At 45.4% G+C, this 22,146-nt stretch overlaps 1 protein-coding gene across 2 annotated transcripts in view; it reads right to left on the bottom strand.

The window, feature by feature from the left end:
- Positions 1-16,474, bottom strand: part of LOC129838281 (protein kinase C alpha type-like) — a 65,687-nt gene extending 49,213 nt beyond the window's left edge. Inside the window, exons 1-6 of one of the 2 annotated variants that reach the window (XM_055905140.1) lie at positions 16,230-16,474; positions 15,983-16,117; positions 13,676-13,769; positions 7,702-7,731; positions 2,559-2,702; positions 1,757-1,930 (exon numbers count right to left, since the gene is read on the bottom strand). In XM_055905140.1, coding sequence (XP_055761115.1) covers positions 1,757-1,930; positions 2,559-2,702; positions 7,702-7,731; positions 13,676-13,769; positions 15,983-16,117; positions 16,230-16,459 — 807 coding nt within the window. In that variant the 5' untranslated portion in view covers positions 16,460-16,474. The remainder of the gene's footprint in view (positions 1-1,756; positions 1,931-2,558; positions 2,703-7,701; positions 7,732-13,675; positions 13,770-15,982; positions 16,118-16,229) is intronic. The other variant, XM_055905150.1, reaches the window with a different exon arrangement.
- Positions 16,475-22,146: the final 5,672 nt, after the last annotated feature.

Raw genomic sequence — 22,146 nt, 5'->3', positions numbered from 1 at the left:
TGTGTACCACGGGTATGACAAAATATGACCATTTACTGGTCTAATTACGTTGGTAACCAGTTTATAATAGCAATAAGGCACCACGGGAGTTTGTGGTATATGGCCAATATACCCATGGCTAAGTGCTGCAATAAGGCACCACGGGAGTTTGTGGTATATGGCCAATATACCCATGGCTAAGTGCTGCAATAAGGCACCACAGGAGTTTGTGGTATATGGCCAATATACCCATGGCTAAGTGCTGCAATAAGGCACCACAGGAGTTTGTGGTATATGGCCAATATACCCATGGCTAAGTGCTGCAATAAGGCACCACGGGAGTTTGTGGTATATGGCCAATATACCCATGGCTAAGTGCTGCATCCAGGCACTTTTTTTTTATATATATTTTTTAATTGAATATCCCGAAACATACAATATACTTGCAGTGAAGCCGCTCAACAACTACACCACACCAGTCATCCACCAGACTCCCATTCAGGGTGACACACACATCCAGGGTCAATGCCCTGCTCAAGGGCACGTAGACAGATCTCCCACCAGGCCAAAAAAAACATGAACGCGAACCCTCCAAGATCCCCCCCCACAGTTCCCCAACAGCTGCCCCTGAACCATTCGAAACCCCCCCTACAGTCTCCCTCCAAGAAGAAAAATAATAATAATTAATACAAAAAATAAAATTTAATTCCATTCCCCACCCCCAAGAACCCCAAATGCACCAACAACCAAGAAAATGAACTAAAGAGAAAACACAAGACAGTAGAAAACAGCAAACAACAATGCAACAAATGTGTTTATGTCTGGCACTATTACATGTATCCAGGCACTCTGCATTGCGTCGTGCATTAGAACAGCCCTTAGCCGTGGTATATTGGCCATATACCACACCTCCTCAGGCCTTATTGCTTAATTATTATCTGGAAGTGTGATTTAATTAGAAACTTTTCAACATTGTGCGTTCTGAAGAGGCGACTATTTATGTATTCCTCAGCTTACTAAACCCAATTTAAATTATCGCCTCCTCATAACGCACATTGTTGAAGAATAGATTTGAAATTAAATCACGCTGCGAGATTATAATAAGGTTTACGGTATTTTATGCACTTTGCTCAACATAAGCTTGACATAACCTGTCAGACAAGGCAAGTGGTTTCCTTAAACAATTACCGTCAAATTGTTAGTGGCATCTTATTGTGAAGAGGATTTGGACTTCTCACTTAAAATGCATCGAATTTTTGATTTCCACTTTGGGGATGTGTGTGTGTATGTGTGTTGGCCACCGTACGGTGCAGATGGCGCCTGCCCTTTGTCGTCTCTGCGCGAGAGAGATTGAGGGATTAAAGATTAAGGAGGAATGAGAGAAGTGCTGAGATTAAAACAAAGAAAAACTTCATTGAACTTTGTGTGTGTGGGTATATGTGTGTGTGTGTGTCATAGAGGAGCTTGACGAGTAAGAGAAAAATAATATGTATATAGTGTGTGCGTGTTTATGCCCCTGCCTGTGTGTGTGTGTGTTTGTGTGTCTTTGCAAATGTCAATGTGTGTGGCTTGCACAGACACATGCAAGGCCACAAACCCTACCCCATCACAACAACCACACTTATGAGAATTGGGAGCAACGTCATCATCAACACCAACGGACAGCAAAAAGCAAGTCATTGTGTGTTTGTGCATGCGGGCGTGTCCATAGACCCACGTGTGTGTACGTGTGTGTGTTTTATCCCCTTGTGCATGCGTGTGTCCGTCGTCTCCATACCACGGTCTGGAAGCAGGAGTGGAGTGAGGTGAGGAAGGGTGGTTTGTCCTGCTGGGCCAGGACTCTCTTCTCTATCATGGTACACTCCACATCATCATCCTGGATCACCACGTCCTTCTTCAGGATCTTGATGGCGTACAGCTCCTCTGTGGGCTTCATCTCTGCCAGAATCACCTGGTACACGAGAGGTCAAAGGTTAGACCGAAGGCTTCTAAATAGGGTGGCTTAATGCAGACAGTGGTGTTATTAACTCTACTGTTTTGTTGTTACTGTATGCTTGTTACTCAACTGACGCGCGGATATACTCATTTATTCACGTTGTGCTACATCGAGATTACGGACAGTCTAAACTGAAACATTGCATTGTACTCGTTCATTATCCGACTCTGTTTTGTGTCAATTATGGATGATGAGGCCAAGTCCGTGTTTTTGCTCACGTACACCACGTACACCAACATAGACTTGGATCTTACTCAATGTCAGATTCGTCCGATAGATAACATCCCGCGCTACACATTCAACATGACAAGTTGGGTAGCTGATTTTAGAGGCCAATAAGAATAACTTGTGACAAATCATTGTGGGGTGGTTTACCAAACACAGAACAAGCAAGATCCAGACTAAAAAGCAGGATCCAGACTAAAAAGCAAGATCCAGACTAAAAAGCAAGATCCAGACTAAAAAGCAAGATCAATGGAGAATCTTCATTGAAAGAGCTTTTCTGTCCAGGACCAGGCTTAATCTGTGTCCGGGAAACTAGCACATCATCCTCCTTAATAATACAAGTCAAATCCTGGCTCACCTTGCCGAAGCTGCCTTTCCCCAGCACGGCCAGGAAGTTGAAGTCGGTGAGTTTGACAGAGTCCAGGTTGTTAAAGGGCAGATTAGACCTGCTGTCATCTGATGGAGCGATCACCTTCTTAGTACCAGGGCCCAGCTTGGCTTTCTATGTGTGGTGAGGAGAGGGGAACGGCGTGAGACACACACACCTGACGCACCCACACACACACTGCTCTGCAGCCTTATATAACACAATTCAAAATGATTAAAAAACTAAATGTTCCTTTTGGAGGAGATGGAACACATAGACACAGAAGGTATAAAAAGTAGATATGGAATTACAGTACTCGTGACTTTGTCATTATGTTAACCTATTATGGTAAAATAACTCATTTTTGTGAAGTTACAAGAAACCCTTCGGTCAAAATGTTGAAATTCATTTAAAGACATTTGAATGAATTACTGTCAAACCCCTTAGTGATAATGCATTGTCATTGGTCAATGTGCCATCCAATCAGTATGTCCACTACATGCTCTTACAAAGCTTCAAAGATCGTCAAGTCATGCTTGGTTCAGAATCAGAGTGAGACGGTAAACTCTCTTGGCCTCGAACACACACATGCACTACACACACCCGTTTTCACACACTCTTGCGACCTCCATTTTCTCCGGAGGCATATTCCATCTGTTTTCCAGGCAGTGGGAACATGACAGTGTCACGACGGCCTGGGTGTCATCCTCATTCTTCACCCTTACTCGCAGGTGTCAAATCTCTCTTTAGCGCACACACCACACACACACACTCAAGAGCCTGGGCCTAATCGAGCAGCTGGCACACTCATGCTAAACCTGGTCCACACTACAGCTCATCTTGTCTGTCTAGTACACTGGACAGGCTGGCAGCCACGCACATTAAACTACACACAACAATAAAAGCAGCCCATTTGTGTAGAATATACGACAATCCAAATAAACTGACCCAAAGACATTTGATCCCATTGGAATCCGTCCAATAAATTGACACGTCACGTGTGTGAGGTTCTCTGTGTCAATCTACTGCTGTTTCCCCTTGGTGTCCATGGCTAGACGAGGTGCAACAAACTGGTCAGGCGGCTTTAGTTTGGTTAATGGCGTCTGCATACAAGTCCAGATCATTCCTAGCCCCTCACCTTCTTCACTTCATGGACATCTGACAGGATTTGATAGCCATATGCAAAAGGTTATAGCTCCACCCTGCCCTCTGATAGGCTAGGTGAAGACTTTGCTCTTTTGCTTACACCGTTCCACTCCTGGCATATTCAGACAGGCGTCTATGCTACAGCGGCTAGGGGTTGTTTAGTGGGCGGGGCCTAGAGATAGCTAGTAAGGTGTAGGCAGCACACTATTGGGCTACGCAGACCACAGCACACCTATAAGCGAAGCCAACGAGGAGAAGAGACTCGCGAACAGCGGCCTTACTTCCTCTCGGACGCACCTGAACTTGGTCGGATTCGTCCTTTGCCTGGCCCTGCAACCACAGCGGGGGAGAGGTGAACGGAGAACGGCTGGACAGCTGAGACACAGCCATACTTTCAGAAGCACTGCCATACAGACATGCTTTATGTCAGGAGCACAGTCGCTCATAACACTAACGCATTGACAACACAGATATTTTATCTCAGGAGCACAGTCACTCATAACACTATGACAACACAGACACATTTTATCTCAGGAGCAGAGTCACTCATAACACTATGACAACACAGACACATTTTATCTCAGGAGCAGAGTCACTCATAACACTATGACAACACAGACACATTTTATCTCAGGAGCACAGTCACTCATAACACTATGACAACACAGACACATTTTATCTCAGGAGCACAGTCACTCATAACACTATGACAACACAGACACATTTTATCTCAGGAGCACAGTCACTCATAACACTATGACAACACAGACACATTTTATCTCAGGAGCACAGTCGCTCATAACACTATGACAACACAGACACATTTTATCTCAGGAGCACAGTCACTCATAACACTATGACAACACAGACACATTTTATCTCAGGAGCACAGTCGCTCATACTGGTTTTACAATGAAGTGCTATGGTGGCATCTAGTGGTAACTGGTGGAGACAACTTGACGGAAAACTCCAACTATAGCTTTCTTATTACGTTTCTTTGTCTCACGAACAAAAGACAAAACAAATGCATTTAGAATCATTTTGAGCTGATAGAGTTTGACTAAAATGACATTTCCTTTACAAGGGTTCAGCTATGACAAGGCAAATTCCTAAGCAAAAGTAAAAGACCACAAACTGACACTATGAAATGGAGGGTCTAAAACCATAAATCAGTAAGTCATAAATTATGCTTTTCATGATAACTCTATGTAATGATACAGAGTGCATTCCAAAATAATTCAGACCCCTTGACTTTTTCCACATTTTGTTACGGTACAGCCTTATTCTAAAATACCCCCATAATGATAAAGCAAAAACAGGTTTTTAGACATTTTTGCAAATGTCACAGACCCTTTACCCAGTACTTTGTTGAAGCACCTTTGGCAGCGATTACAACCTCGCGTCTTCTTAAGTATGACGCTACAAGCTTGGCACACCTGTATTTGGGGAGATTCTCCCATTCTTCACTGCAGATCCTCTCAAGCTCTGTCAGGTTGGATGGGGAGTGTCGCTGCAAAGCTATTTTCAGGTCTTTCCAAAGATGTCTCCAAGTTCCTGCCGCTGAAAAACATCCCCACAGCATGATGCTGCCACCACCATGCTTCACCTTAGGGATGGTGCCAGGTTTCCTCCCGACGTGACGCTTGGCATTCAGGCCAGAGAGTTCAATCTTGGTTTCATCAGACCAGAATTTAGGTGACTTTTGGCAAACTCCAAGTGGGCTGTCATGTACCTTTTACTGAGGAGTGGCTTCCGCCTGGCCACTCTGCAGCATTCCACCAATCAGGCTTTTATGGTAGAGATGGGAGAACCTTCCAGAAGGCCAACCATCTCCACAGAGGATCTCTGGAGCTCTGTCAGAGTGACCATCGGGTTCTTGCTCACCTCCCTGACCAAGGCCCTTCTCCCCCAATTGCTCAGTTTGGCTGGGCGGCCAGCTCTAGGAGGAGTCTTGGTGATTCAAAACTTCTTCCATTTAAGAATAATGGAGGGCAGTGTTCTCAGGGACCTTCAATGCTGCAGAAATGTTTTGGTACCCTTCCCCAGATCTGTGCCTTGACACAATCTTGTCTCGGAGCTCTACGAACAATTCCTTCAACCTCATGTTTTGGTTTTTGCTCTGACATGCACTGTCAACTGTGGGACCTTATATAGACAGGTGTGTGCCTTTCCAAATCATGTCCAATCAATTGAATTTACCACAGGGGGACTCCAAACAACTTGTAGAAACATCCCAAAGATGATCAATGGAAACAGGATGCACCTGAGCTCAATGTCGAGTCTCATAGCAGAGGGTCTGAATACTTACGTAAATAAAGTTTGTGTTTTATTTGTAATAATTTTGCTAAAATGTCAAAAAACCTGTTTCGCTTTGTCATTATGGGGTACTGTATGTAGATTGATGAGGAAAATAAGGCTGTAACGTAATAAAATGTGGAAAAAGTGAAGGGGTCTGAATGCACTGTAAATTGTGCTGTATTCGATTCACTGCACCTACATGCAATGCATTTTAAAACCTGGCTTGATACTGCCCTCTTGTGGATAAGCGATGAACAACGTGATAGAATTCAACTCATCAAATCAAAGTTTATTGGTTGCGTACACAGTTTAGCAGATGTATTAGCGGGTTCAACGAAATGCTTGTGTTTATAAAGATATAGTAAAAGCCACGTTATGGCCCTATAAAATCAACACTGAACAAACGGAGACGGGCCTAACTAACTGTGCTGTCCATCTTTGTATTGACCTCTCATTGCTATAGGCACACAGCTTAACTTCCACCCCTGTACAGACCAAGCATCCAAAAATAACATATAGGCCACAAAGGAGGAAGATGAAAATATGACCAGATAGTGATGAAAGACAAATTAAAAAAGAGAAAAAGTTTGATGACAGACATCATATACAGACAGAGCGACAACCAGACACCATACACAGACAGACTGAACGACAGACGTTATAATGTAGCCAGACAGACATAGACGGGAAACATTTACTAACAATCTCCTTCCAACCAGTTATAACCCAATGAGGAGTCCCCCCACCCCATATCACCCCCCTCCCCCCCCCTTTTTGACCACAGTATCCATGGACACCCCCTACACAGTTGAGGAAGGAATAGGAGGAGGGGGAGTTCCCATGTGGCTCAGTTGGCGCTTGCAACGCCAGGGTTGTGGGTTCGATTCCCACGGGGGACCAGAAGGAAAAGAAGTATGAAAATGTATGAACTCACTACTGCAAGTATCTCTGGATAAGAGTGTCTGCTAAATGAATAATAAAGAAGAGGTGGACTGGTAGATGAGAAAAAAAAGATAAGAGGGGGAGGGAGCGAGAAGAAGAATAACAGAGTGTGTCGTGTATGTGGGAGGTGGGTTGGCTGCAATGTCCCTGTAATGAACAGGCACTGACACATGCATCTATTGTCACTTCTGTCCTTGGGGTCTACAGAGGTTATTGCCTGTTTTCCTATTGGATGATACAATGAAGAAGTAGCCCTGTATGACACTTGTATTTTCAGCATCTTGCATTTGTATACTATCCTATTTGATTGTGGAAGATGCCTACCTGTACGTATATAGTTCCATAAACGCTATCCTTGTAGTGAATAATACTTCTATAAAGAAAAGTAATATTAACTGTTATTGTAGGACCATTTTCAGTCACATTTCCCTTCCGGCTTGATAGCTTTACACTTGGTTTTCTCAACAAAATACAAGGCTATTTACAGCTCCAGACAATGATTTATGAGAGCAATTCCTGCTATCTGATGGCTCTTGTTCTTGTGCTAATTCCAACCCCACAATGAGAACAAATTGTTAGTAAACTGGATCTATTTGCAGTAGCCTTAAACCACGTACAAATGATCAGAGCAGAAGAGAGTGAGAAAGCGAGTGATTGGACACAAAGGAGGTAGATAAATAGAGGTAGACAAAAGAGGAGCAGAGGCGAGGAAAGGAGACAGCGGAAGGGAGGAGGAGAGGAGAGATACCTTTAGGAAGTGATAGTTAATTTGGCAATCCTGGAAGAGAGGGAGAGAGACGGGGAAAAGGGAGGAGAGAAACTCAGGCATTAGATTTGACAAGACAAAGGGTGGGCATCTAGAGGTCTCACAGAGCACAGATGAGAGGAGGGAGAGTTACGGTGAGGGAGAGGGAGAAAAAGGAAGAGAGAGAGAAGGGCAGGCAGAGAGTGAGAGGGGGGGGGGAGACAGGGGAAGAGAAATAGGGAGAAACAGGAAGAGGGAGGAAGAGACAGACAGAAAGAGAAAGAGAGGGAGAGCTATTTTCTTGGACTAAACTTGTCTCAGTCAGACAGACACAGTAGTTACTGTAAATAACAACAGGAAGTGACCTCAGCCCATTAACTCCTGACCTCTCGTACATACCAGCCAAAGCAAGAATGATCTTTTACAATTCACCTAAATTTGTGAAAGACATGGAAGAAATATTGCCTAATGCCAGACATACCAACCTTAACATATCTTGTCAGTGGGCCACAGAAATAGACCAACTAGACATGATTACAATTAAGTGCTACAGACAGGAACTTCTTGAGCCCTCACACTCTCTAGCTCACATTGCTTCATATGTCTAGCCTGGTAACCCATGGCAACCCAAGCACACACAGCACGTCGGAATACCAAAGGGTTGTTAGTTTAAAATAAATTAGGGGAAAAAAAGCACAAACCAAAGAGTACTTGAATAAGAGAAATGCTGCAATTCAGTTAGCGTCCAAAAATACCATCCTATTCCCTATCTAGTGCACTACTTTTGACCAGGTCCAATAGGGCTCTGTTCAATGGGCTCTGGTCAAAAGTAGTGCACTATGTAGGGAAGTAAGGTGAATGCACCAATTTGTAAGTCGCTCTGGATAAGAGCGTCTGCTCAATGACTTAAATGTAAATGTAAATGTAATAGGGTGCCATTTGGGACCTTCCACTGAATTGGCTCTCTTTAAGACATCAAAATGGCCGTGTAAATGAAGGACACACAAACAGGTATAGAGACATTTGTTTCCCTTGACGAGCACAAGTCTTCCCTTCTCCCTTTATCAACTTAGAAGTGTTCACAACAGACACTGCTTGTTTTTGACACAAGTTAGAAGCTTGTGTGTGTGTGTGTGTGTGTGTGTGTGTGTGTGTGTGTGTGTGTGTGTGTGTGTGTGTGTGTGTGTGTGTGTGTGTGTGTGTGTGTGTGTGTGTGTGTGTGTGTGTGTGTGTGTGTGTGTGTGTGTGTCATATGTGCAAAAAGTCATCAACATAAGGGAATTTCGTATATTTTTTTCCACCCAATTTAACAAATATCCAATAACAGGGTGACAATTTTAGTTGATTTCATGTTTAATTCACGGTAGCTGACAACTCAACCAAATGTAAATAAAAAATAGACATTGAACTGATGTCTGTGCCCAGTGGGTATTGTATTGTGAAAGTGTGGACAGTTATTGTTGAATGACTCCCATCTCAAAAACGATCTATAAAGTCCTATTATACTGTGTGTGCAACAACTCTCCACAGGGTTTCAAACTATGACTAGCTGTCTGTATTGTGAGGGTAGAGGACAGTTGTCTGTGTTATCAATAGGAGATGACATCCTGCTCTGTCTGTTGTGCTGTGGATGACGTGGGACGTGTATAACAGGTGGGAGTCAAAGAGAGAGAGCGAGAGATGGAGAGAGAGAGAAAGGGAGACAGAGAGAGTGCGTGTTTGTGTGAAAGAGATAGCGAGAGAGAACCTGACAGGTTCCTTATCACTGAGTACAGGAGTAGAGTGAGATGTGTTGTCTGCCTGGGGGAGTGTTTGTGTATTAGGGGAAAGGGGGTGGGGTCTGCCTAAAGGGTGTGTTAGTTTTGTGTGTGTTCTGACACATTGTAGCGGCACCCTGCCTCCGAACCACACTGAGTTAACACACGGGTCAATGGGGGGCATTGGTGTGTGTTTGGATGTGTGTGAGTCCATCTACATATCTATGTGTTGGCGTGAGGGAGGACGGTAGCTGATAGTTGCTATGACGACTGCAAAACAGCAGTGTGCCGTTGCTATGACTCCCTCCACTCTAACCCCTCCATCCCTCCACTCTAACCGCTCTACTCCAACCCCTCCAACCCTCCACTCCAACCCCTCCAACCCTCCACTCCAACCCCTCCAACCCTCCACTCTAACCACTCCACTCTAAACCCTCCATCCCTCCACTCTAACCACTCCACTCTAACCCCTCCATCCCTCCACTCCAACCCCTCCAACCCCTCCAACCCCTCCATCCCTCCACTCCAACCCCTCCAACCCCTCCAACCCCTCCAACCCCTCCAACCCTCCACTCCAACCCTCCACTCCAACCCTCCACTCCAACCCTCCACTCCAACCCTCCACTCCAACCCTCCACTCCAACCCTCCACTCCAACCCTCCACTCCAACCCTCCACTCCAACCCTCCACTCCAACCCTCCACTCCAACCCTCCACTCCAACCCTCCACTCCAACCCTCCACTCCAACCCTCCACTCCAACCCTCCCCTCCAACCCCTCCACTCCAACCCCTCCACTCCAACCCTCCACTCCAACCCCTCCACTCCAACCCTCCACTCCAACCCCTCCACTCCAACCCCTCCAACCCCTCCAACCCTCCACTCCAACCCCTCCAACCCCTCCAACCCTCCACTCCAACCCCTCCAACCCTCCACTCCAACCCCTCCAACCCTCCACTCCAACCCCTCCAACCCTCCACTCCAACCCCTCCACTCCAACCCCTCCAACCCTCCACTCCAACCCTCCACTCCAACCCTCCACTCCAACCCTCCACTCCAACCCTCCACTCCAACCCTCCACTCCAACCCTCCACTCCAACCCTCCACTCCAACCCCTCCACTCCAACCCTCCACTCCAACCCTCCACTCCAACCCCTCCACTCCAACCCCTCCACTCCAACCCCTCCAACCCCTCCAACCCTCCACTCCAACCCCTCCAACCCTCCACTCCAACCCCTCCAACCCTCCACTCCAACCCCTCCAACCCAACCCCTCCAACCCTCCACTCTAACCACTCCACTTTAACCCCTCCATCCCTCCACTCTAACCCCTCCATCCCTCCACTCTAACCCCTCCATCCCTCCACTCTAACCCCTCCATCCCTCCACTCTAACCCCTCCATCCCTCCAACCCCTCCATCCCTCCAACCCCTCCATCCCTCCAACCCCTCCATCCCTCCAACCCCTCCATCCCTCTAACCCCTCCATCCCTCTAACCCCTCCCCTCTAACCCCTCCCCACTAACCCCTCCCACTAACCCCTCCCCACTAACCCCTCCCCACTAACCCCTCCCACTAACCCCTCCCCTCTAACCCCTCCACACTAACCCCTCCACTCTAACCCCTCCACTCTAACCCCTCCACTCTAACCCCTCCACTCTAACCCCTCCACTCTAACCCCTCCACTCTAACCCCTCCACTCTAACCCCTCCACTCTAACCCCTCCACTCTAACCGCTCCATCCCTCCACTCTAACCGCTCCATCCCTCCACTCTAACCGCTCCATCCCTCCACTCTAACCGCTTCATCCCTCCACTCTAACCGGTCCCCTCTAACCCCTCCATCCCTCCACACTAACCCCTCCATCCCTCCACTCTAACCCCTCCATCCCTCCACTCTAACCCCTCCATCCCTCCACTCTAACCCCTCCATCCCTCCACTCTAACCCCTCCATCCCTCCACTCTAACCCCTCCATCCCTCCACTCTAACCCCTCCATCCCTCCACTCTAACCACTCCACTTTAACCCCTCCATCCCTCCACACTGACCCCTCCATCCCTCCACTCTGACCCCTCCATCCCTCCACTCTGACCCCTCCATCCCTCCACTCTGACCCCTCCATTCCTCCACTCTGACCCCTCCATCCCTCCACTCTGACCCCTCCATCCCTCCACTCTGACCCCTCCATCCCTCCACTCTGACCCCTCCATCCCTCCACTCTGACCCCTCCATCCCTCCACTCTGACCCCTCCATCCCTCCACTCTGACCCCTCCATCCCTCCACTCTGACCCCTCCATCCCTCCACTCTAACCCCTCCATCCCTCCACTCTAACCCCTCCATCCCTCCACTCTAACCCCTCCATCCCTCCACTCTAACCCCTCCATCCCTCCACTCTAACCCCTCCATCCCTCCACTCTAACCCCTCCATCCCTCCACTCTGACCCCTCCATCCCTCCACTCTGACCCCTCCATCCCTCCACTCTGACCCCTCCACTCTGACCCCTCCATCCCGCCACTCTGACCCCTCCATCCCTCCACTCTGACCCCTCCATCCCTCCACTCTGACCCCTCCATCCCGCCACTCTGACCCCTCCATCCCTCCACTCTGACCCCTCCATCCCTCCACTCTGACCCCTCCATCCCTCCACTCTGACCCCTCACTCCCTCCACTCTGACCCCTCCATCCCTCCACTCTGACCCCTCCATCCCTCCACTCTGACCCCTCCATCCCTCCACTCTGACCCCTCCATCCCTCCACTCTGACCCCTCCATCCCTCCACTCTGACCCCTCCATCCCTCCACTCTAACCCCTCCATCCCTCCACTCTAACCCCTCCATCCCTCCACTCTGACCCCTCCATCCCTCCACTCTGACCCCTCCATCCCTCCACTCTGACCCCTCCATCCCTCCACTCTGACCCCTCCATCCCTCCACTCTGACCCCTCCACTCTGACCCCTCCATCCCGCCACTCTGACCCCTCCATCCCTCCACTCTGACCCCTCCATCCCTCCACTCTGACCCCTCCATCCCTCCACTCTGACCCCTCCATCCCTCCACTCTGACCCCTCACTCCCAACCCCTCCATCCCTCCACTCTAACCTCTCTAACAGTTCTAGAATGAAAATCTAATGCAGAGGTGGTTTGGTATTTTTTAACATACTCAATATACTTTAAAATGACTAAACCCAAATTTAAACTGTTTAGAAATAATAATGAACCTACATTTAAACAGTTTCTTGACTGTCCAGCTCGGTTATAATCACTAGTCAGTCAGGGAGTATTGAAAATTCAAAAAACGATAGAGAACTATTTTATGCACATTTTTACGGCAAGGAAATATATATATTTTTGAATCACTGTGGCCTTCGGGACCTCGTTAAAGACTGAATGCGGCCCCAAGGGCAAAATGAGTGTCACCCCTGATCTACTGCCCATAAGACACGTGGTAGATATATTTCCATCCATATTACTCAATAAATTACGGAGCTTTTGGAACAGAATGAAAATAAAAAACTAAAACTGATATTCGCAGGAGTGAAGGACGTCCAGCCCAAATCCATGTTTGTGCTGATGAACTGACAGCTTTACAGTGACACCAGTCTGAGTTACCACTGATTCTAAAACAGCGGTCAAAGGTCAAATCCTACCATATTCTATAAGCCTGTATCTACAAAGCTGGATAAACTAGTGTCTTGGAGGAAGAGAAAAAGACCACCCCACCTGTGAGCCACCCAGAGTAATTAACAACGAGGCAGCCTCTCATTGGGCGCCTGAAGACAGACGAGCGGCACAACAGAGTTTTAATTAACAGCCCTGTTTCCATAGAGAATCCATGACCCTTTTATGTCCAGATGCTCCCGAACACACAATGCTTACGGTCTGGAGAGGGATGGTGGCCATTTTGAAATGCAAACATATTTGTCATGGAGAAGGGCCAAATTCAATTATGCCAGTTTAATGTGGTTGTGGAGTGGCTTTGGAAGAAGCTCAAGGACTTAATATGATTAGTTCACTTAGTCATGGTCACATGTAGATATGATAAACATTTTAAAAAAAGACTTGTTACTGTATGAAACACTAGGATAAAACGGAAGTCATTCATACAAACTAACAGGCAAATGTGTAATAAAATCCCAGAATGTTCGATGAAAGCAGGATGGGCTACAATAACTAAAATACATTGGGTTAATATGTTCCCCAGTCCTGTATCTGAGGCCTCACCTCAAACTTCTGTCTGAGCTCCTCGTTTCCGTCATCCTCCTCTGAGATGGGCACGTTGTAGTACTCGCCCTCCTCTTGGTTCAACATCTTGTACCTGAGAGAGAGAGAGAGCAAGAGAGAGAGAGAAATCATTTGTATTTCAATTATGACTGTTTACAAAAAACAACATTATAGATGTGAATCCAAGCACAGAGACCCAGCTTGCTATTTATAGTCCAGTAGATAAGTTTTAAAAGTAACAGAATGTTTCTAAGGGCCAGAATAAAAACATCCCAACAGCCTATAAAACTGAAGGGGGAAAAAAGAGAGATGTTCTACCCGGAGACAAAAAACTAGGTATAGAGCGGCCCCTAGTTTACGTCTCTGCATTCCTCCCTCCCTTCCTGCATCACTTCATGCCTCTATCTCGCTCTACCTCCTGATTCATACCCACTTGGCCCAGACGCATAGTTCATTACAAAGCAATAGTCCCTTCGGCTCCAGTCCACTGGGCCAGAATTATCCTTGTGTTGGGCGGTGCTCATGAGACGCATCGCTATTTATGACCCACGCCCATTAGATGGCACCTCAAAGGGCACTGAGATGTGGAGATAAAGTTCACTGTTGCTGTTGTGATTAATGATCGGTTTGTACCAGACTGATATAGAGGCTCTGTGATGATGACAAACAATAACATGAAATGCAGATAAGTTGAGAAGAAGCCACTTATTATCTTGATTTATCACTGCTCTTTCCGAATAGAAAATCGCAATAAAACATATCAACATATCAACACTACAGCTCTTACTGCTTCCAACGGGAAACCAAGACAAATTAAATGAAGTATATGTTCATCAAGATCCCTTCTTCACTATTAACTTAACGACTGCTACTCTTCCTGTAGACTACATAAAACACAATAAAAACATTTTTTTGACACAAATGCAATGCCCTCTGTAATTATTGGGACAGTGAAGCAGTGTTTCGTTTTTTGGCTCTATACTCCAAAAGTTTTGATTTGAAATTAAAACAATGATTATGAAGTTAAAGTGCAGACTGTCAGCTTTCACTTGAGGGTATTGTCATCGATATCGAGTGAACCGTTTAGACATTACAGCACTTTTTGTACATAGTGCCACCATTTTAGGGGAGCAAAAGGATTGGGACAAATTTTGAATGAATTGTCAATGTTGATGAGTGAGAAAGTTACACGAATATCGTACCCCCAAACATGCTAACCTCTCATAATCACAATAACTGGGGAGGTTAGCATTTCATATCATACCCCTAAGACATGCTAACCTCTCATAATCACAATAACTGGGGAGGTTAGCATTTTATATCATACCAAGACATGCTAACCTCTCATAATCACAATAACTGGGGAGGTTAGCATTTCATAACATACCCCCAAGACATGCTAACCTCTCATAATCACAATAACTGGGGAGGTTAGCATTTCATAACATACCCCCAAGACATGCTAACCTCTCATAATCACAATAACTGGGGAGGTTAGCATTTCATATCATACCCCCAAGACATGCTAACCTCTCATAATCACAATAACTGGGGAGGTTAGCATTTCATAACATACCCCCAAGACATGCAAACCTCTCATAATCACAATAACTGGGGAGGTTAGCATTTCATATCATACCCCCAAGACATGCTAACCTCTCATAATCACAATAACTGGGGAGGTTAGCATCTTTTTGGGGGTATGACATTTGTGCGTCTATCACTTTCTCAGTCATCATTATTCACAATACATTCAGGATTATCTGTAATCATGGTAGCATCCACATGAATGTAGAAGTGTTAAGAAACATATTCTATTCTTATTTATAATAAAAGTGACCCCAAAAGTACACAATAATTTTTTTTTTACCATTCATTTCTATTGGGCACAAAATAATCTGAAACACAACCAAAGCAAACAGCAAATGCATCCAACACAAGTGTCAAGTCACAAGCTCGATGTAGTCATTGCGTGCTATGAACATGGGACCAAATACAACATTTTTTGTAACTACTTTAATACACATGTGAATTTGTCCCAATACTTCTGCTCCCCTAAGATGGAGGTCCAAAAAGTGGTGTCATTTCTAAACGGTTCATCCGGTAAGGATGAAAACACCCTCAAATTAAAGCTGACAGACGGCACTTTAACCTCATAGTCATTGATTGATTTCAAATCAAAAGTTTTGAAGTAAAGAGCCAAAAGAAGAAATAATGCTTCACTGGCCCAAGATTATGGCGGGCACTGTATATTCACTACCAGATAGAGAAACACTGCATTGGAATGTCATCTAATGTTGTACTTACCAGCCACACACAGGCGATTTGATCAGCTCTGACACGCCGAAGGACAGGGAGCCCATGAAGTCGTTCCTGGTGGTCCGGTCCCAGTCCCACACCTCCACAGACAGCCTGCGGTCCTTGTCTGTAGGCTTCAGCTTGCTGGAATAACACACAGACATATGTACAGGGTTAATGATAATGACTACATAACCCATAATACACAAACGTGAAAGGGACCTAACACTGTGCCCAGGGGTACACCTCAACTCACAATATGAAAGACTCATTCCAGGTGGGGTTGAGGTTGGCGCGGATGGTCTTGGTCTTCTTCTTGGTCTCATTCTTGGGGTCTGGGATGAGCTTGAGCTTGACGTAAGGGTCAGATGAGCCGTTGGGGTCCATGGGGATCAGATTTCGACCTTCGCCCACTGATGGAAAAACAACACAGGGGGAAAAAGGTTGATTTTGAACTAATACATTGTACAGTGGTACAGGTGACATAACTGCTTGTTCAGTGGATTACTTTGAGAAAAGTTAATGTGTTCTTTATAAAGTTGCCTTGTAACACCATGATGGATTTAATAATGGGCATGGAAATTCAACAATCAGGGGACATTTTATAAAAAATAGAGTGTGGGTATTGTTGTTACTATTTCAGTAGTACCAGCCTCCCTGTGGTCCTGTATTTAGCCATGTTCAGTAAACAGCGCCCAGACACGGACATTAGCACCCCATTAGCACTTCGGCTCCCAGAGCCATGGAGCACAGCCAACCACTTTACATTATGCAGGGCATCACCACGGAGACCGACCCACTGAACGCCTGCCTGGCCAGGCAAGCCCTTAAGCCCAGGAGACAGCTTCTCATGTGGTCCTGTCAATCAAATGCTGGCCCTGACTTGATTATAATGCTAGATTGACCTTTGACATGGAACGAGAGCAGATAAGCTACGAGAGTAAAACTGCATAATGGATGCCATTTTGGCACTCTGTGTTGATAGGGTATAGTAGAGTTATTTTGCAGCACATAGTAAAAACAAAATGAACACATGACAATAAATACACACAAAAACGATATATACAGCAATATGTACACAGGAAGTAGACCTCTAAACCAGGCATGAATAGTGTCGGTCCATACCTAACAGTAGAGTACTACAGCTTATTGAGAAAGCTGATAGCAGCTGGCATGAAGGAGAGTTTTGACCTGTTAGTTCTACACTTAGAGTTCCTGTGTCTTCGCTTTGAGGGAAGAATTTCAGCAAACAGGGGATGCTGGGAGTCCCAATCAATAAATATTAAAGAAAATGTAAGCTGTAGTAATTATATTAAGCTATAGTAGTTCTATTACTTAAATACATTTTAAACTATAAGTAATTATATTTCCCTCACAACACCAAACGTATTGAAAATCAATCCATATCGTATCAGCCATTGATAGTTCTATATACATAACAAAGGGGCTACATTCTTGCCTCTGGGATTGTCATATGAGAGAGAATTAAGTTACCAGACAATTCGATAAGCCATGTGCAAATAAGCTTTTAACTTGCTTCTGTCTGTTCTTCCCGCTTGCACCTGTGCTGGGGGATTTGGGGGGGGGTTAATGTCGTTTGGATAGCGGGTGATGGAGTATGCCGTCAGAGGTGAAAGAGGGCTGGAGGGTTGGAACACTTCATTGGGAGAGAGGGGTTCTGTCCCAAATGTCTCCCTTTGCTTTACATAGTGCACTACTTTAGACCAGAGCCATATAGGGAATAGGGGTACCATTGGGGACTCAGAGCAGAAGCTATTCTTCCTGGGGTCCAAACAGGGCTAAAACGGTTACATCACAACAGCAGCCTACACCATAAATAAAACAATATATCATACCAGACATTGTGACATCACAATGCTGCCACCAAATGTCATCCCTGGTAGGACAATGCATATCAGAGGCGACGGATAACGACAAGCAGAAAAACATATTAGCAACCAGGCTAACTCGGACCTAACCGGCTAATCGAACTAGGCTGGAATAATGTGTTGAAGATAGCTAGGATGCTTCTCAAAACGGCAGTCTCAAATTGCACCCTATTCCCTTTACAGTGAACTACGTTTGACCAGAGCCCTATCGGCCCTAGTCAAAAGTAGTGCACTATATAGAGAATAGGGTGCCATTTGAGACAGCCCTAGAGTCATTCTAGCCTACAGTTGGCTAGGTAAGGAACCCCTCCGAAGCATGTGCTGTGTCATTATAGCATAATTCTTTGTCACGCAACACTGACAGAAGGTAAAATACGAAGATAGTGATGCGTCTTGATATCGGTTTCCAAAGTGTATAATGCATGTTCTAGGAATGAACTCCCACACCTACAAACCTATGAGAATACATGAGTACCGCCCAGTTTTGTAAATACCAGTTCATTATTGCATACTGTATGAACATACAATGTACAGATATATTCAATAGGCTTAAGTTTATACTATAGTTTCATTGGTATAAATACAATACACAACATCTCCATATAGATCCTAGGTAATATACTAACATGTACAGGGTGACCAAGGCCATACACGTTACTACACACTATTTTTTAAAGGACCCGACTTTAACTGTCACAATACAAAAGGTTAGGTTTTGAATATTTAAAACGGTTCCAAATAAAGGGGTAGGCAAAGCGCTAGTAGCCAAGTGACCTTTGAATAATGGCCTTACGTTTTGATAGCGTGGGCGGGGAAACAACAGCATGATATTACCTGACTGGACTGTGGTGTGTGGACTATGTGTTTGTGTGTGTGTGTGTGTGTGTGTGTGTGTGTGTGTGTGTGTGTGTGTGTGTGTGTGTGTGTGTGTGTGTGTGTGTGTGTGTGTGTGTAGAACCAACTCCACCAAAATGTTAACTGCTTGTGTATAACCCATTGTCATGCAAGCCCAGAAAATAATATTGTTAACTCAAATTTGAACAAACCCTCTGCTCTCTTAAACAAACACCATTTCCATAAGCAGCCAGTAGGAGGAACCCTCGACCCTCTAACAGAACGTCTGTCTGTCTGCGCTGCTTGCATCCGGCTCTACTATCAGAACAGTTGTACCACATGCTACCTACCACCTGATGAGCTTCACACAATAGATGTAGACTTATTTGATGGCATTACAGTTGCTCTTGTATAATCTACAGTGTTGAATTGTAGCATACAGTACAGGTCAAAAGTTTTAAAACACCTACTCGTTCAAGGGTTTTTCTTTATTTCTGACTATTTTCTACATTGTAGAATAATAGTGAAGACATCAAATCTATGAAATAACACATATGGAATCATGTAGTAACCAAAAAAGTGTTATATTTTATATTTGAGATTATTCAAATAGCCACCCTTTGCCTTGACAGCTTTGCACACTCTTGGCATTCTCTCAACCAGCTTCACCTGGAATGCCTTTCCAACAGTCTTGAAGGAGTTCCCACATATGCTGGGCACTTGTTGGCTGCTTTTCCTTCACTCTGCGGTCCGACTCATCCAAAACCATCTCAATTTGGTTGAGGTCTGGGGATTGTGGAGGCCAGGTCATCTGATGCAGCACTACATCAATCTCCATCTTGGTAAAATAGCCCTTACACAGCCTGGAGATGCGATGGGTTATTGTCCTGTTGAAAAACAAATGATAGTCCCACTAAGCCCAAACCAGATTGGATGGCGTATCGCTGCAGAATGCTGTGGTAGCCATTCTGGTTAAGTGTGCCTTGAATTCTAAATAAATCACAGACAGTGTCACCAGCAAAGCAACCCCACACCATAACACCTCCTCCATGATTTACGGTGGGAAAAACCCATGTGGAGATCATCCGTACACCCACACCACGTCTCACAAAGACATGGCGGTTGGAAACAAAAATGTACTATTTGGACCAGACTATGAGAGCCAGTTTCATCATAGTGCTTGATGGTTTTTGCGACTGCACTTGAAGAAACGTTCAAAGTTCTTGTTCTCTTTGCTAACTTGAGCTGTTCTTGCCATAATAAGGGCTTGATCTTTTACCAAATAGGACTATCTTCTGTATACCCCCCCACCTTGTCACAACACAACTGATTGGCTCAAACACGTTAAGGCACACCTGTTAATTGAAATGCATTCCAGGTGACCACCTCATGAAGCTGGTTGAGAGAATGCCAAGAGTGTGCACAGCTGTCATCAAGGCAAAGGGTGGCTATTTGAAGAATCTCAAACATAACATATAATTTTGATTTGTTTAACACTTTTTTGGTTACTACATGATTCCATGTGTTATTTCATAGAATTGATGTCTTCACTATTATTAAACAATGTAGAAAATAGTAAAACATATATTAAAACCCTTGAATGAGTAGGTGTTCTAAAACTTTTGACCGGTAGTGTATGTGCACAAAAAGCCTTATTTTAGTGGACTGACACATTGGTTGCGCAACACACATCTCCGACAAGTACGAGAGTATCTCCTACAAGTGTGTGTGTGTGTGTGTGTGTGTGTGTGTGTGTGTGTGTGTGTGTGTGTGTGTGTGTGTGTGTGTGTGTGTGTGTGTGTGTGTGTGTGTGTGTGTCAGTGACTGAGTCCTCACTTGACACACTGGGACATGAAAGGGGGGAGAGGCCTCAACACTGCCGTTACCTTGGATACCAGAGTCTCGAGGACAGTCTCCTTATAAAAAGCGCCTTGGATTGTAAAGAACAGGCGCTTGTTACGTGATTAATGCGGACCGCGTCTGAGTGGGTTGCAGTATATTGAGTGATAGACGGAGGTAACAGAAGTAGTGAATCAGATAGAACGCTACTTCTCTTTTCAGACCCTTTTTCTCTCTCCGGACTTTGTTTGTACCAAATCAAATCATAGTTCACACACACATACTTAGCAGATGTTATCGCGGTTGTTAACGAAACGCTCGGGTTCCTAGCGCCAACATTGCGGTGGTATCTAACAATAGACGACAATACACACAAATCGAAAAGTAAAAATGAAGAAATATAGAAATTTTAGAAATGATATCTAAATGTTTCTAAAACTCTTCTTTGCAGGACTTTTCCCGACTATTCTGCAGTTGTCCACACGGCCCGTATCTTTGTCTATTGGTCCTAAACCCAATGGAACTGACACAAAGACAGTAGAATGTGAAGTCAAACGTAAAGAGAACAGGGAGCGAGGCACCAATGTCAGAACGACTGGGCCGGATAACAGGGGATCACTTCAGCTTTTTGACACAAAAGTGTTTTCCTCAAACCATAAGAAGGGGGGCGGGTATGTTAGTCAGTCACCAAGTTAAAAGCGGCGGGGGGGTGGGGGGGGGGGGGGGGGTCAAAGGGAGGGAGGGAAAGCGTGTGAGTGTGTGTGTGAGAGGGGCGAGAGAGAGAACCGGGATGGTTGTACGTGTATACACTCACAGACACAAAAAGAGAGAGGGAGAGACAGAGAGACTGGGAAAGTGGTCCTCAGTAGAGACCTAGGCAGCCGGGCCAGCCACAGAATACCAATGACATGGCTGCCTGTTGGAAGTCTCTGGCAGGAGAGAACCAGCCCAGCCACAAAGTTCAGCTGCTCTGTTCTCTCTGTCGGGGAGCCCCGCTGAGGAATCAGGGTCTGTGTGTGTGTGTGTGTGTGTGTGTGTGTGTGTGTGTGTGTGTGTGTGTGTGTGTGTGTGTGTGTGTGTGTGTGTGTGTGTGTGTGTGTGTGTGTGTGTGTGTGTGTGTGTGTGTGTGTGTGTGTGTGTATCTGTGTGTGTGTGTATGCATTTGACTGAGTGTGTGATGCAGGTGAGAAAGCGTGCGTTTCTGTTGACATACACATTTGTCTTTGCAGCAACAAACTACTATAAATATATAGTCTGGTGACTAAAAAGCACTTTCAATAGAGATTGTCCACTGAGCTTGCTTTTCAGTCCAGGACTAGGCTTAGTTTGTGTCCGGGAAACCACCCCCATGAAGTTTCTGGTTGCCCAAAGAGTTGACCCAACCATGCAGGTCAACTCTGGAGGGCTTTAAAATCCACATAGAGGGTCTCACTACACAAAGCATTCTCTCTTTTGAGGCTGAACTTCCCACCCTCCACCAACCCTCAATTCTTACATGTTAGGCCTCCTCTCCTTCTTTGGTAAACTACCTATAAATCTAGGAAGCACTCGCCATACCCACTTCTCCCATGAGTTCCCCTCCTTGTCCTTTCCCACCACAAGTCCCTTCCC

This window comes from Salvelinus fontinalis, chromosome 3, assembly GCF_029448725.1.
Source record: "Salvelinus fontinalis isolate EN_2023a chromosome 3, ASM2944872v1, whole genome shotgun sequence".
Classification (NCBI taxonomy): Eukaryota; Metazoa; Chordata; class Actinopteri; order Salmoniformes; family Salmonidae; genus Salvelinus; species Salvelinus fontinalis.
This window is presented reverse-complemented; position numbering and strand designations above follow the sequence as displayed.